Raw genomic sequence first — 16230 nt, forward strand, 5'->3', positions numbered from 1 at the left:
CTATTTTCCCCTAATTTTCCCTTGATTTCTCTTATTTGATTTCTAAAGTCCTTTTTAAGTTCTGCTAAGAATTCTTTTTGTGCTTGGGACATTTGATATTTTCCATTGAGGCTTTTTTTTTAAGCTCCATTATCTTCCTCTGAATATGAACCCAGATCTTCTGTATCCACATACTGGCTATCTATGGTTGGGTTCTTTCTCCTTTGGTTACTCATTTTGGTTTATTTATTTTTGTTTTGTTTTGTTTTAAAGCAGCTATTAGTGTAATTAAGTTCTAGTCCCTGAGGTATGGGGAATGAGGCTTCAAGTCTCAGGTCCTTCTTACTGTTATTTTCTGAAGTCTATCCTGGGACTTGGATACCTTGGGCTCTCCTCTCTGCTCCTAAACCATGGCTAGAGCCCCCAGTCATGCTGTCCCACAAATGATCTTGCTCCCTGCAGTCCTTCTGATGGCTGTAAACTATAGTTGTTCTCTGTTCCCTGGAAATGAAACCAAGCATTCTGTTCTCCTGCAAGTGCCCACAGCCATTAAGGCTCCCTGCCCCTCACTACTATACTCACTGGGTGTGTGCTAGCTCCTTCTCCCAGCAGCCACAGCCCGGCTGGTCAATACAGCTGTGCTTGGTGTCCCTCAGTAGTGGAGGGTCCTTCAATCTTCTACTCCTCAGCCATGAGATGATTCAGGAGATGAAAATTTCTAAAAGACCTGAGGCTGCCTCCCAACCCTGGCTGCTCCCTGGCCTTGCTATTTGTTGACTTTGCAGAGTTGGCCTGGAGGTGTTTGCCCTTCACTCAGGCCAAATCTCTGTCCCTGGAGGTCAGGTCTTTCCTGGGGTCTTCTTCGTTTGTCTTAGGAGAATAATTGCTTTACCCTGACTTTTATTTCCACTGCTCTACATTCCCTCTGAGGCCATGTTCTGTGTTTTTCTGTGGAGGAAACTTGGAGAACAGAAAATTTTCTGACCTACTCCGCCATCATCTTTTTTCTGTTTTGTTAATATATATTCTCAGAGATACAATTTTTCCTCTGAGGTCTATTGTAGCTGCTTCACAGAAATCTTGGGATAATATTAATAGCTAGCATTTCTATCATGCTTTAAAGCTTTATTACAAAGTGCTTCACATTTGTTATCTCATTGGTTACGCTGACTCATTATCATTCTTTTCCTTGTAGTTATTATTTGTTTCAAAGATTTGATCTATATTGATACTGCTAATTATTCAAGATCTCTTTATTATCTCTGGTTAGGTTTGTATTTTTAAGGCTTGTGCTCCCTATGTTCATCCCCACCCCTTCTTTTGGAAGCTTTCTTTTTTGGCAATGATTTTAAACTGCCTTTCACATCACATTTAGCACAGATTTATTCTGTATATATTCAGTCTGGTCCAGCTGCACTTCCCAACTTCATCTTCTTAAAGAGCCATTGCCATTTTTCCATGTTATTTATTTCTCTGTATGAAGGAAGTAGAATCCCTGTGTGGTTTGGCTTCAATATCTTTGCTGATGAGATCAGAATAGAAACACTAATCATTATGTTCCATGTCACCTCTTTGTTGTCCTTCTTCCAGTTTTACATATAAGCATTCTTGGGATTGACATAGCCAGATCTTTCTCAATTGAAACCCTGCAAACACAATTTCTTCTGAAGCACTTTATATTGTTTCACTGGTGGTGGTGGTGGTGGGGTACTTCTACTTTTCTGCCATTCTTCTCCATAATACTTTGCAATTGAATTTGCACACATCTGAAAATGCCCTTGGCAAGGAGATTGCTTTTGCTGACTGAGGTGGGTCCTTATTGTGGTATTTAGTTTTAAAAATGACTATTTTATTAAAACATTTTCTGCATAACCATCACTTCTACCCTGTCTCAATTAAACAAGACAGATAAATAAGCAAAGCCAATTAACACAGAGCCCACTATGCAATGCTCTGCATTCATAGTTCTTGATCTTTCTTAAGAAGAGAGAGAAATACATTTCCTCATTTTTTTATTCTGAGTTCAAGATTGATTATGACAGTTATTAAAGGCTTGATTCACTCTATAATTCTTTTCATTTATTTTGTCATTGTTTCTGTAGTTTTCCTAGTTCTGCTTGCTTCTTTCAGCATCAGTTCATATGTATCTTCCCATGTTTCTCAAATTTCTTCATATTCATCTTTTCTTTCAGTACAGTGATATTCTGTTACACTCATATCATGATTTGTTTAGCCATTCCCCACTTGACAAACTTGGTAGTAACTCTTTTGAATCAATAAGACTCCTTTTGGACATGGTAGTTGTCAGAGACAATGTCTTTATATTTGTCCATTTCTCATTTTTCTGGACCCACAGCTTATAGGAGGATGGAGCTGATGTAATCACATGCACAACCTTTCTCTTTCTTTTCATGTAATCTAGTATTGACTTTGATCTTTGCTCTGACCAGTTCATGACTGGTCATGCAAACTGAGAGCTGATTTTGAAATTACTTTTGTGTCTGTGACCACTTATTTGTTGTTAAGATGAGTCAATTCATTTTTTAAAAAATGATGCCATTTGGTGCTAATTATATCCATTGCCTTTAAAATTCTCTTCTTGAAGGAAGTATTCAGGCTGTACAGGTGGGCGTCTACAGGCTTTTTGAGCAGTCTACAGATCTTTGGCTTTTTAATTTCTTCATGTCAAACCATGTTTTCTGATGTAGTTTACTCCTTCCTCCCATGCTCATGTTGGCATTGAAGACCTTAAGTATCAAAGTGTACTTGTTGTGGAGGATTTTGTGAATTTCTTCATGGAATTTCTGCACTTTTTCATCCTCTGAAATAGATGTTGCCTACAGCTGCAGTTAACCTTTGCTCACCAAGAGCCCCACAAGGCAAGATAAAGAAGAATCCTTTGCCTCTGGGTTTACAATGAAACCGGGGGTGCATAGGGTGTTCAGAGAGGACTAACACCTTTGGTGTGAGGTTTGCTGAACCCTTTTCAGGGTTGCCCATTCATCCATCACCCAATTCTCACCTGTGACTTCAAGAAGCTGTAGCATGCACCCCAGTGGCCACACCCCAGTAAACTGTCTCAGCAGAGAGGCTAAACCAGGTTAAGAGTAACCTATAGGCCTCAAACCTTTTAGTGAGTTGGGAGGTGTCTACCCTAACCATGTGAAGACTTCCCCAGGAGGAATGGATGGATGAGAACAATGTGTTCTAATGACCATGAGGGTACTGAATGAAGAGTAGATTTTTGGATCTAGGCTTCTGGAAGAGCAGCATATAGGGCAGAGACTAGTGACCAAAAGATATAGTTCGGGGACCAAGGGATAAAGCAATGGGAGAAAAAACAAGTATTTCTCCAATTTGGAAAAAATAAACTAAGAAGTTCTTTTATTTCCTATCCTCTACCTCCAGAGAGTATTTGAAAGAAAATATTTGCCAAAAGCTTTCCACCCACAGAAAGCACCCAAATTATAATGTGTCAGGGTACTTTAAAGGGACCCCAAGAGATCATCTACCCCTCCCCCCCCACTTTCAGACGAGAAAACTGAGGCCCAGAAAGAATAGGTGGAGGCAGGGCTCCCAATTACCAGCACAAGTCTTGGGCCTCTGGGTGATATTTTGGGAAAGGATTTTCTTCAGCTTTGTTAATTCTCAATGAAACCAGTGATCAGGGCATGGGGTGGGGATGGTCTGGCTTTCTCTGGTCCTCCAGATCACACAAAAGTGATAATTATGATTCTGAATAAAAGGATTTTGAGGATGACTGAACCCAGGGGGCAGGGGAGGGACACATTAGAGTTTTAGCTTTCAGTAAGCTGTTGTCCATTTGGGACAAATGGAGATTTCTTTGGCTTTCAGATAGTGCACTGAGGACCCTCCATTTTCCCCTCAGTCAGGCTGGAAGGACTTCAGTTTCCAAGACAGAGGAAGCAAGAAGTTTCCCAGGGTCTGACCTTCTCCACTGAGCCCCACCCCAGTGTTGGCTCCTGGGAGAATGCAGTTCCAGGTGGAACACCAGCTGCAGAGGAGGAAAAAAAAAATTTTTCAGACTCTTTAGCATGGCAGATTCCCAAGCTTGTTTCATCAGCTACATTGTCCCATCATTTTCCAAGCTCACATTCTTTTGAGGTTTAACCCTTCAGTGCCTGACTAAGTGACTATTTTTGAGCAGATGTTCCAAGTAATAATTGCGTACAACAGGATGAACATTTGACCCGGGGGCAGAAGATCTGATTGTTTGTTGCTGTTTTCATTTCTAGGCTATGTTCCTTACTTACTAATTGGGTAAACTTTTTGAAGTCCTTTAACCTCTCAAAGCTTCAATTTCACTATTTGTAAAAAGGAAATAATAAAAATAATGATATTTGCGCTGCCCACCTCACAGGGCTGTTGTGAATTTTGAATAGGATTATCAGTGGAGAACATCTTATAAAGTGTAAAGGGCTGCATATATGGGAGCTATTATTAATAGTGTTTAATTAACAAGTATTTATTAAATTCCTTCTACATGCCAGACCCTATGTTGGTGCTATGGTTACAAAGACAAAAATGAGAACGTGCCTACCTTCAGGAAGTTAATGTTTTATTGGGGGAGAGTGGAAAGAGAATATGGAATGTATAAGTATTTATAAGATATGGGCTAGAGCTGTGATTTCATTGATATAGCTTCCTATTAACTTTAACCCTGGTGTGGAAGCTCCTCTGTCAAGGCAGATCAGCCATTTTCTTTGCACTTTAAATTCTTAGAGAGTTTCACTGAGGTCAAGGGACTTTTCCAGGGTCACAGAACTAGTATGTAGCAGAGATAGTATTCAAATCTAGTTCTTCCTAACTCCATTCCAGCTTTCTATACACTACACCACACCACACACTGTCTTATAGAAAATTTTTTTGGGAGAGTCTAACAATTGGAAGGGAAGTATCATAAATTTCTGTAAAGTCTGCTTTTGGAACTCAGAGCCTACTTTCCCCAGGAAGTTCTTTGAGATGAACCAGTTCATTATCATACTATCTGATACCCTACTCCGCTTCTTGTTTCTAGAACACATTTTAAAAACATTTAGGCTTCCACATTTCCATTGATTACATGTTAATGTTCTCTTGTTTCCTGAAGAATAAACTCTTTGAAAATAGAGACTGTGCCTCTTCTTTAATATGTAAACCAAGAATTTTGCCTGGTCAGCTCTGAGTTTATGAAGGGCTCATTTGTTTGTTAAATGTGTTGGAATCTGTGTTCCCCAAAATACCTCACTAAATGTGGTGGCCAAGTTCTCAGACCAATCTGCAAGAGCCTATTTAATCTGAGATGTACCTGAAGCATGGTACTTTAATAAAGACTTGCATTTGAATGAATCTTTTATAAATTCTCTTCTCACAATGATCCTGTAAGAACAGTTATCAGTATCTCTGCTTTACAGGTGATAAATTTAAGGATAGGAGGAGTGAAAAGATTTGGCCGGTTAAGTATTAGTTATAGTGATTAATGAGGCAGCTAGGTGGCTCAGTGGATAGAGCACTGGACTTAGAGTTAGGAAGACCTGAGTTCATATCTAACCTCAGATACTAGCTATATGACTCTGAGCAAGTCACTTAACCCTTGTTTGCCTTGGAGACAGCTAGGTGGCTTAGTGAATAGAGCACTGAGCCTGGAGTTAGGAAGACCTGAGTTCAAATCTGACCTCAGACACTCACTAGCTATGTGACCCTGGGCAAATCACTTACTTCTGTTGGCCTTAGTCCACAGAAGGAAATGGCAAACCACTTTAGTATCCTCGTCAAGAAAACCCCGTAGAGGGTCATGAAGAGTCAGACATAACTGAACAACAAATAGTGATTAAGTGGCAGAGCTGGAATGGGAAGCCAGGTCTTTTAATTCTAGATACAGTGTACTTTTTGTTTTGCCATGTTGGCTCTCCATTACAACACGGTGGCATGACCACCATGTCTGACTATTTTTTGTGAGAAATGCATTTAGAGTTTTTGATTGGGATCCCAGAGCCACATCTCCCCTCTCTGAATTCTCACCAGTAGGAGCCAAGATTCCTCTGCTTCTTGCTCATTTGTTAGGCTGTAGGAATGAGGATTTTCTCAGCTCAGATCTACTGGGCCTGATTCCAGGGGCCTGTTGGAGGGACTCTAGTTTGGGGGAAAAGTATACTGGAGAAACTTGGTAGAAAGATTGTAGAGACTCTGGGGAGTGCCTTTAGTCTGGACCAGTTTCCTTTCCCATTTTTGCTCCCCCTTTCTGTCTCTCCCTTTTTCTTTTCTTCTTCCCCTTCCCCCCTAAAGTTTTAGGGATTGATCTATCTGTTGCTTCTGACTGATATTTTTCCTTCCGTGACTTACTGCAGACCAGAATAAAGTCTCAGCTTCTGCCCTACTTTTCTGTCCCTGGTGCTAGAAAAATCATACATTTTGAGAGTAGAGATTATTTCATTCTTTGTATTTCTGTCCCCAATGACTAGTACATAGGATGTGCTTAATGGTTACTTTTCGATTGGCTGACTAATAGATGGGTTGAGGGCCTCTATGGGTTTTTACTGCTAATTGTGCAGAAAAACAGGGAATAAAGTACTTTGTCCTTCCTTTTCTCTTTCACTCTGACCCTGTAGCCTACCACAAAAAGATCTACATGTTATAACCAGTGGACCTTTGGCTACTTAAAGGACTGAAGTGAAATTAACGTGTGTTTCTGAAGAAAAGTACGTAGTACAGTGGAAAGGGGAGGGGATTTGAAGTCAGAAGACCTGGGTTCCAATCCCAGCTCTACTACTTACTGCCTGTGACCTTGGTCAAGTCACTTAACTTACGTCAACCTCAGTGTCTTCATCTTTAAAGCAAAGAGGTGGGATCTGTTAACCTCTGAGGTCCTTTCTTGATTTAGGGCTATGAACCTATAAGGTAAATTCTCCAGTATTTTGGATATTTCTTTATAGGAGCAGGATTGAGCCTCTGGGAGGATTAGGTTATGGAGCAAGGTTAGGGAAGCAAACTTTGAGATCACTGCTGGAGCTAAGGAGCAAATGGAAGAGTGGCTTGGTTTTGGGGTGAAGTGTTAACTTCTTTTCTACTACTCTAACCCAGCATCTCAAGTGGAATGAGAAGCAAGACCCAGTAGTAGGGATGGGCATTCTCAGGTAGCTACAGAGCATGAAGCAGTGAAAGGAGGATGAAGGGAGAATGAATTTCTGGCTTCCCTTGGCGGGATTGCATGTTCTCAGCAGCCATGTGTATTTATAGAAGGGATACATCTAATTTGGGGGTACATCAGACTAGGACCTTTCTGTGTACTCCATGAGACCTCAGAATCACTAAATACTTATGGATTGAAGTAAAAGGTCAAATTTTCCCCAAAGATAACAGAATACCTACATTGGTCTTTTAATGGAAGCTGGAATGAGAAATAATCACCTAACCATCAGTCAAAATCATTTATTTACAAGTATTTGTGTGTCTGGCACTATGCCAGGTGCAGTGGCCCATACACAAGATTTAAAAGTCAAGGTCCCCCTGCCAGCTGTCAAGGAGCTTAGTGTTGAACCAGGAAGCCAAGGCTCACAAGCATGAAATAATTAGAGAATAATAAAAAGTTCTATAAATGGGTGAAAAAATTGTATTCCCCAGACTGTAAGTTAATCCAAAGTTCAGAGGAAGGAAAGGTCATTATTAACCAGAGTAGTCAGAGAAAAATGTTGGAAGGAAGTGGGTCTTGACTTGGATCCTAAATGATAATAAAATCTGAAAGGTTGAATATATGTATGTGTGTATGGGGGATAGAATTGGGGTGGGGTAGAGATGGAAACTGTAGGCTGTGCAAAAAGTTGTTATAACCCTGGCTCTAAAGGAGTGGTCTCTGATTGTACAGTCAGACATGCAGCTCTTTGCTGAATCGGAGGCATATGTCATCACAGATTATACCTTAGATATAACATGCCTGGCTCTATTGGAGTGAACTAGCATGGCTGTAGATTGATAAGAAATCAAGGAACAAGGATATCACAGATCCCTGAGGTGGCCAGTCCCAGAGAGTGGGGTGGCAAAGATCACATAAAGCCCACAGGTGAGAGGAACTTGTTCCTGGGTCCTGTAGATCATTTCTAAGATCCTTTCTAGGCCCAAGTCTATGATTCTAGGAAACCTGACAATCAAAGCTTATAGTGTAGTTACATCTTAGAGTCCTACCATCTTCTCTGCTTCACTCTTTACAAAAAGCTCTCTGCTGAATTGTATTGATGAGTTTCAAAATACACACTAGCCATATTTGCCTCCTTCCTTTAAATACTTAGTGTATCCCACAGCAGAAATGCCCATACACAGCATCTGGTAGTTCATATGAGCTAATGTGCTAATAACAACTTGAAGAAGGTCCAGGTAGAAATGACCATGTGGGGTATGGGATGCTGGGGGTGAGAGGAACAGTAAAGAGGTCTAATATTAATCAGATGAACTATATTGCTAGTGTCTCTCGTGGTTGGCAACCCCCTGGCAATGTCAAACTCAGAATGTCTTTTGCACATAGAATTACCTAACCAGTTCCTCCCTATCTTTCTCCCTTTCCTTTCAGGTCCACTCTTTCCAGGTGCTGTAATGCTCCTTCCTTTCTCTTCACCACCCAGAAAAACACCCCTCTGGGCACAAAACTCAAATATGAGGTGGACACCAGTGGCGTCTACCACATCAACCAGGAGATCTTTCGAATGTTTCCCAAGGTGCTGTCGTTTTTGCATTCTTTGAAAAAGGTTGGGGGGAGGGCAGGGGGAAGAAGGATCGTGTTGGATGAAGGACCATATATAAGCTTCAACTCTGCATTGACCCCAGTGGCTAATCATTCTAGGGGGTCCATTTCATGGATAATTCTTTTGATCCCAGATGTCCATTCACTGGGTTCCAATTGGCCACTTTCTAGGTTATACACATTTTGACATTATTCTTTGAGTTCTAATGTGTCCATTCCTTAAATTCCAATTGGCCAAAAGTTGTCTGTGTAGAAATAAACCTTGTGAGTTGGTCAAGATGTTCATGTCTGTGAGAATAGTAGTGATGAAAACATCATAGTAGCTGTTATCAAGCCAATACAGGCACCTACTTGTACATGCTGCTGCACAGCAATGAATTCAACGCAGGCTTAGTCATTGCCTCCTAGGACCTTATAATCGAAGACAGGCACAATAACACAAATTCACACATAAAAGATGTATGGGTGGATAATGAGATAACAATAAGCCAACAGAGAGGAAGGTAATAAAATATCCATTTCATATACATGAAGGGAATTTTTTTGGTGGGGGAAAGTAGCAGGAAATGGTGATAAGAAGTAGAAATGATGGACTGAGAAACCCGGTATCCCAGTTTGCAAGAATTATGTTTAGAATAAGAGTGAGTAGTTCTGAGTAAAAGTTAAAGTTTTTTCTTTACATTATAACTCTGCGACAGCTTTAGGTTAGGAGAAATTGCAGGATCTGACACCAGCCATGGCAGGGTCAGGAGAATAATTACCTCTTCCCCTTCACATACACTCATTAATCTAGGAAGGCTTCAAGGAAGAAATATATTTATATATTCTGTAATACTTCATTGATTTGGCATAATTCAAAATGAGTGTTCTAATGATAGTCATAATCAATAATTCACACACACATATCACTTTAAGGCGAGTACATAATTTTCTAGTTAAGTTGAAGCTTATCCCTTTGAAGTGCCCAGACTTTGTTTCTTATAACTATTCTAGAATGAAATCTTTCTCGAATATATTATATGCTGTCCTGGCTTCCTCAACAGAGAATGCCAAACATAATTTAACCTTTCCTTGATGATTCAGAGTCATCATTCCAAGCATCAATTATGGTAGCCTGCTGTAAAGAGAAGCACAGATATGCTGTTTTTGGTTTTCCTGTCTCTTCCCCTGCTGTCAGCTGTCACCTCTATTGCTGTCATCTGGTCTGCTTCGAGCACCACCCTTCCCCCAATTTTTTGATCCTAAACTTCTATGGGCTGGGAAACCAGGTAGCCTAGTTTGTAAGATACATGTTTAGAATAAGAGTAACTAAGTGAAATCGAAGTTCATTCTTTACGTTACAACTATGGGATAGCTTTTGGTGGCATTTACACTTTCTTTTCCTCCTTTTCCTCATCCTCCTCTTTCTCCTCCTTACTGTCCTTTCCTTCTTCTTCTTCCTCTTTCTAATTTTCTCTCCATAATAAAGTGAGAGTGTTATTTTATAAGATATATCCCATAACATCAATCTCATCTTCCGAAAAGCTCAGGGCACTGAGTTCTAGTCCCATTCTTAGGTATTAGAACCGAGGAAGGAATTGCTTTGTTCATTTGTTTTAGTTGTGTCAACTCTTTGTGATACCATTTGGGGTTTTCTTGGCAAAGAGTGGTTTGCCATTTCCTTCTCCAGCTTCTTTTACAGATGAGGAACTAAGGCCATCAGGGTTAAGTCCAAGGTCACACAGCTAGCAAGTGTCTAAGGCTGAATTTGAACTCAGGCAAATGAGCCTCCCTGACTCCAGGTCTAGCACTCTGTGCACTATGACATCACTTAGGTGCCAAAGAATCACTGGGTACATTCTATTGAAAGGAATATTATCCTTTATTGAAAGGAATATTGTCACTAAGATCCTATTGTAGGATGTTAGACAGCAGAGTGATCAAGTCCTATGAAACTAGAATGCATTTTGAATTGAAACTCTAGTAGCTCCGATAGTTTCCCAGGGATCCAATAGAAAAGTTTTATGTATTCCAAGTCTTCTCTTACACCTTCTGTAGAATATACTGAAGATTTTTTTTTTGTCCTGGTTGAGGGGAAGAGAAAAGGAAGGTGTGAGGCAAGATGAAAGGGATGAGTTAAATGCATCTTCCTAAATTAGAAAAGTCAGAGGAAGTAATGTTTCAATGTTTTATAGAAGCTAGACAACATGGGGATATCTTATGTCCTGCTAAGGACAAAGCTATAAGTCTACTGGCATTCCTCAGGTGAGTAGTGGTGACCTGGATCAGAGCCTCATAGTTTGAGCAGAACAGCTTCTTACAGATGTGAATAATTAATAATCTTGGGGACTGGGGGTGGGGGATGGCACCTCATTTAAAGAGAACACAGCAGGGATTAAAAAAATTAAATTAAAAAAATTTTTATATTTAAAATTTTTAAAAATTAAAAAAAATAAGAGAAAACCATATCGTAACATACAGTAGTTTCTCCACAGATGACTTTGTTCCTACCCCCCTGAAAAGTTTAAGAAATACTCTTCCTCAGAAATTAAAGCTATCTATAATCATATGAAAAAATGCTCTAAATCACTATTGATTAGAGAGATGCAAATCAAAACAACTCTGAGGTACCACATCACACCTATAAGATTGGCAAACATGACAGAACAAGAAAATGATAAATGCTGGAGAGGATGTGGGAAAGTTGGAACACTAATTCATTGTTGGTGGAGCTGCGAGCGCATCCAACCATTCTGGAGAGCAATTTGGAACTATGCCCAAAGGGCTACAAAAATGTGCATACCCTTTGACCCAGCAATATCGCTACTAGGACTATATCCCCAAGAGATCATAAAAATGGGAAAGGGTCCCACATGTACAAAAATATTTATAGCAGCACTCTATGTAGTTGCCAAAAACTGGAAGTCAAGGGGATGTCCATCAATTGGGGAATGGCTGAATAAATTATGGTATATGAATGTAATGGAGTACTATTGTGCCATAAGAAATGATGAACAAGAAGACTTCAGAGAGGCCTGGAAGGACTTATATGACCTGATGCTGAGTGAAAGGAGCAGAACCAGGAGAACTTTATGCACAGCAACAACCACAGTGTTTGAGAGTTTTTTCTGGTAGACTTAGATTTGTGTAATAACACAAGAACTTCTTACCCAAAAAAAAAAAAAATCCCAATGGAGGATCTCAAGGCAAAATGCCTGCCACACTCAGAGAGACAAATATGGAAGTCACTCACATATTGTAGCAGATCATGTTTGTGTATGTGTATGTGTTTGTGTATCATGTTCTGATTTGTTATACGATTTCTTTCATGTATCCTAGTCTGACTACATAGCATGACTATAGTGAAAATATACTCAATAGGAAAGTATATGTAGAATCTATACAGAATTGTATGCAGTCGTGGGGAGGGAGGGGGGGAGTGGGGGGTAGGTGGGGGGGATAAAATCACAATTGTATGGCAGTGATTGTTAAACATTACAAAATAAAAAAAAAAGAAATACTCTTTCTCTCTCCCTCACCCCCAACAGGCCACCAGGCAAATGTCTCAGTGGGAATTCTGACCCTATGGAGTCCATTCCGTTTGCATTCTCCACACCCAACCAGTCAAGAAAAATGTGCAATGAATATGAATAATTATAATAATAATAACCTAGAAACAGGCTGCAGCTGAGCTTGGGGGTCTGACTGCATTCATAATTATTTCAAACTAATGTAATTTTCTACTAAGACATAAGCCTAACTCCTTGCCAGTGAGAATACTGGTATCCTGACATAAACCCAGGGTCCCTGACTGTGTTTGTTCTCAGGGACTCACTATCCCAACTTATCTAGACCAAGAGTGTGGGAGAAAAGCTATCAGAACCTAGAATCATTGAAGGTCAAGGCTGAAAAGACCCTTAGAGATCATTTTAGCACAGTGCCTAGCACATAGTAGGCACTTAACAAATGTTCATTGATTGACTGATTTATCTCAAATCCATTTGGTAGATAAAGAGATCGAGGCTTAAAAAGGTGGGGGGTTGATATGTCCAAGGTCACACAAACTTTTCACAGAAGAACTTGGACTAGAACCCAGGTCTTTTGATTCCTGTTCCATGGTCCTTTCTATATCAGTGTTTTGAAGATGTTCTGGTACTATGTTCCAGGTCCCTCCTTGAGTAGCCCATTGAATTGTCAGAACTGGGTCTGTGCTTCAGTCTCTCCTCCTTTTCCAAACATGTGTCACAGCTAGGTGCCAGTGTAACTTTAGCCTACCTTAGAATTAGTGTCAGAACACATGATATATTGTGTAGTCCCACTGTGCAGACAGGCCATGTGGGAAGTGTTTGATTCAATTCTATGTAATGCATTTTGGGAACATGACAGGAATTCAGAGAAAGATGACCTGGAAAGTGAGGAAACTCAAGATTCATGCCATAGAGAGATCAATGAATGGAATTTAACGGGGATAAGAGAAGACATAGGGAGGCCACGACAGCCATCTACAAGTATTTGAAGGTCTATCAAATGGAAGAAGACATATTCTACTTGGCCCTGGAGTGTAGAACTGAGCATGATAGATAGAAGTTTCAGAAAGGCTGATTTAAGCCTGATGTAAGGAAAATGCTTTCTAACCATTAGAGCTGTGCAAAAGTGGGATGAATTGTCCTTGGAGGCAGTCAGTTCTCCTTCACTAGTGGTCATATAGTGAAAGCTGGGTGACCATGTTGAAGGAGGGATTCTTGGTCAAGTTAGGCTAGATGGCCTTTGAGTTCCTTTCCAATGCTGACCTTCTGAAATTCTATGTCAAGGGTCTTCTTTAGCTATCCTCAGCTCCCATGTTGGTCACTCCATGATAGGGAGGTCAATATATTATGAGACAGCTGATCCTATTATGGGACAGTTCTTATTAGAAAGCTCTTCCTAAAGTTGAACCTCTCACATCCTCAATGGAAATTTTCTCTGTGTCTTCATAATTTCACTGTTAAACATCTCCCTTTTCTCTTAATCTACCTTTCCCCTGAGCATTTTATTATTTTTGAATAACATTTTATTTTCTCCAATTACATGTAAAAACAACTTTTTTAACATTTTTATTTTTTCTCCTCCAAATTTATTAATTTATTTGTTTTCAATTTTCAACAATCACTTGTATAAGTTTTAAATTTTCTTCCTCTCCCTCTCCAAGATGGCATGCAATTTTATATGGGCTCTACATTTACATTCTTATTAAACACATTTTCACGTTAGTCATGTTGCATAGAAGAATTAAAACAAATGGGAGAAAGCCTAAGAAAAACTAAACAAAACCAAACATAACAAATGAGAAAATAACCCGCTTCATTTTTGTGTTCCAGTTTCATAGTTCTTTCTCTAGATGTGGATGGCATTTTGTATCATGAATCCTTTGAAAATGTTTTAGATTCTTGCATTGCTGTGAAGGACTAAGTCTATTAGAAACAGTCCTATCAAAAAAAGTGACTATTACTGTGTATAATGTTCTCCTCTTTCTGCTCACTTCACTCAGCATCAGTTCGTGTAAGTCTATCCAGGTATTTCTGAAGTCTGCCTGTTCGTCATTTCTTATAGCACAATAGTTTTCCATTACATTCACATACCACAACTTGCTTAGTCATTCTCCAATTAATGGGCATTCTCTTGATTTCCAGTTCTTGGGCACCACAAAAAGATTTGCTACAAATACTTTTGTACATGTGAGTCCTTTTCTATTTTTATGATCTCTTTGGGAGATAACCTTAGAAGTAGTATTGCTGGATAATTTTTAAAATTTTTTAAAAAAAATTTTGAGTTCCAAATTCTCTTCCTTTTTTCCTTCCCCCCTCCTTAAGACAGAAAGCAATTTTATATAGGTTATACATGTGTAATCATACAATCATATTTCCATGTTAGTCATGTTGTGAAAGAAAACACAGATGAAAAAATGAAAAAATTAAAGTGAAAAATAGTATGCTTTGATCTTCATTCAGCCCCCATCAGTTTTTTCTCTGGAAGTGGATAGCATTTTTCATCATGATTCCTTTGAAATTGTCTTAGATCATTGTATTGCAGAGAATAGCTTTACAGTTGATCATTGTACAATATTGCTATTACTGTGTACAATGTTCTCTTGCTTCAGCACACTTCACTTTGCATCAGTTCATGTAAGTCTTTCCAGGTTTTTCTGAAATCTTCATGTTTGCCAGTTTTTATGGCATGATAGTATTCCATTGCTATTACATTCTAGAACTTGTTCAGCGATTTCCTCCCTTGAGCATTTTAATCCTTAGATCTTACCTATTTTTCTTTTGAACCCTTTGAAATCTACTTTCCCCAAATCTAGGATATGTATCAAACTCAGCCTAGTTTTCTTCTCCACTAGCACAAAGTCTAGGATGGAATGATCACTTTTTCTCAAGATTCCCATCACTTCTACTGTAGCAATCAGTTCCTTCCTATAATAGTGAGAATCAGATTAAGAATGGAATTTCCCATTTTCCCCCTTGAAACCTGAAATTATCACTGAAGCATGTCAAGAAGGAATTAGCTTCTCTATTTTTGGCAGTGAGGGAAAAACAGACACAGACACAGATAGAGACAGAGAGAGCTCTAGTAAAGATGTCTGCATAATTGAAGTCACACATCACTATCAAATCTCTGGGCAAGGCTTGTGATCTTTTTCCCAACTACTCATCTATTTCTTCTTTCTATTGAGATGTTCTGTAGTATATTTCAATGACAAAATTGTTTTTGTTTCTTCCTTAGGATCACAAAATCATAGGTTTAGAAATAGATAGAGACTGAGAGGTCATAGTCTAACTTCCTCATCTTTCTTAAGATAAAATGAAGACCCAGAGAGGACAACTGATTCGCCCAAGGTCACACTGTTAGTAGGTAGTTCCAGTGGTCTTATTCTTCTTAGCAGGATAAGTTGATTCCATCTTCAACATGGTAACTCTTCAAGACTTTAAGGATAGCTATCACTCAGTTCAATTAAAAAAAAACATATTAAATATCTTCTAGGCATAGAGAACTATGGTAGGGAAGATACAAAGTTTAGGTCCCTGCCCTAATGAAGCTTATAGTCTAGTAAGAGAACAAGATACAATCATATCTTCCCTAAGATTTCTCTTTTCCAGATTTGACTCCCCCAATTCTTTCAATGGAGTCTCCTATAAAATATGTGGTTTCCAGATTCTTTTCTACTCTGACTATATTATATCTCTGAAAAGTTACTCCAGGAATTGAATCCAGTGCTTCAGCTCACCAAGACAGAGTAAAGTTGGATAATCATCTCTTTTGTTGTAGAAGCTACAGTTTTATCAACATGGCTTTAGATTGTCAATTCCTGGGGAGATCTGTTCTCAGATGCCTGCTCTTCTCTAGTGGTTCTTAGGAAGGGATCTTAGGCCCTCTCAGCAGAAGTGGGAAAAGGCATTGAGCTTTCTTGTCCATTTAAATGACATCTTCTGACTTTGATGTATAATCAGGATCATATCCTCTACCTACCCTCAAGGAGCTGAAGAAGTGTCAAAGGATTATAG

At 39.3% G+C, this 16230-nt stretch overlaps 1 protein-coding gene across 2 annotated transcripts in view; it reads left to right on the top strand.

Moving 5' to 3' along the window:
• ST8SIA5 (ST8 alpha-N-acetyl-neuraminide alpha-2,8-sialyltransferase 5) overlaps positions 1-16230 on the top strand; it is a 138366-nt gene that overhangs the window by 85049 nt on the left and 37087 nt on the right. For both annotated transcript variants that reach the window (XM_072605217.1, XM_072605218.1), the window contains one exon: positions 8540-8684. In XM_072605217.1, coding sequence (XP_072461318.1) covers positions 8540-8684 — 145 coding nt within the window. The remainder of the gene's footprint in view (positions 1-8539; positions 8685-16230) is intronic.

Source organism: Notamacropus eugenii, chromosome 4, assembly GCF_028372415.1.
Source record: "Notamacropus eugenii isolate mMacEug1 chromosome 4, mMacEug1.pri_v2, whole genome shotgun sequence".
Classification (NCBI taxonomy): domain Eukaryota; kingdom Metazoa; phylum Chordata; class Mammalia; order Diprotodontia; family Macropodidae; genus Notamacropus; species Notamacropus eugenii.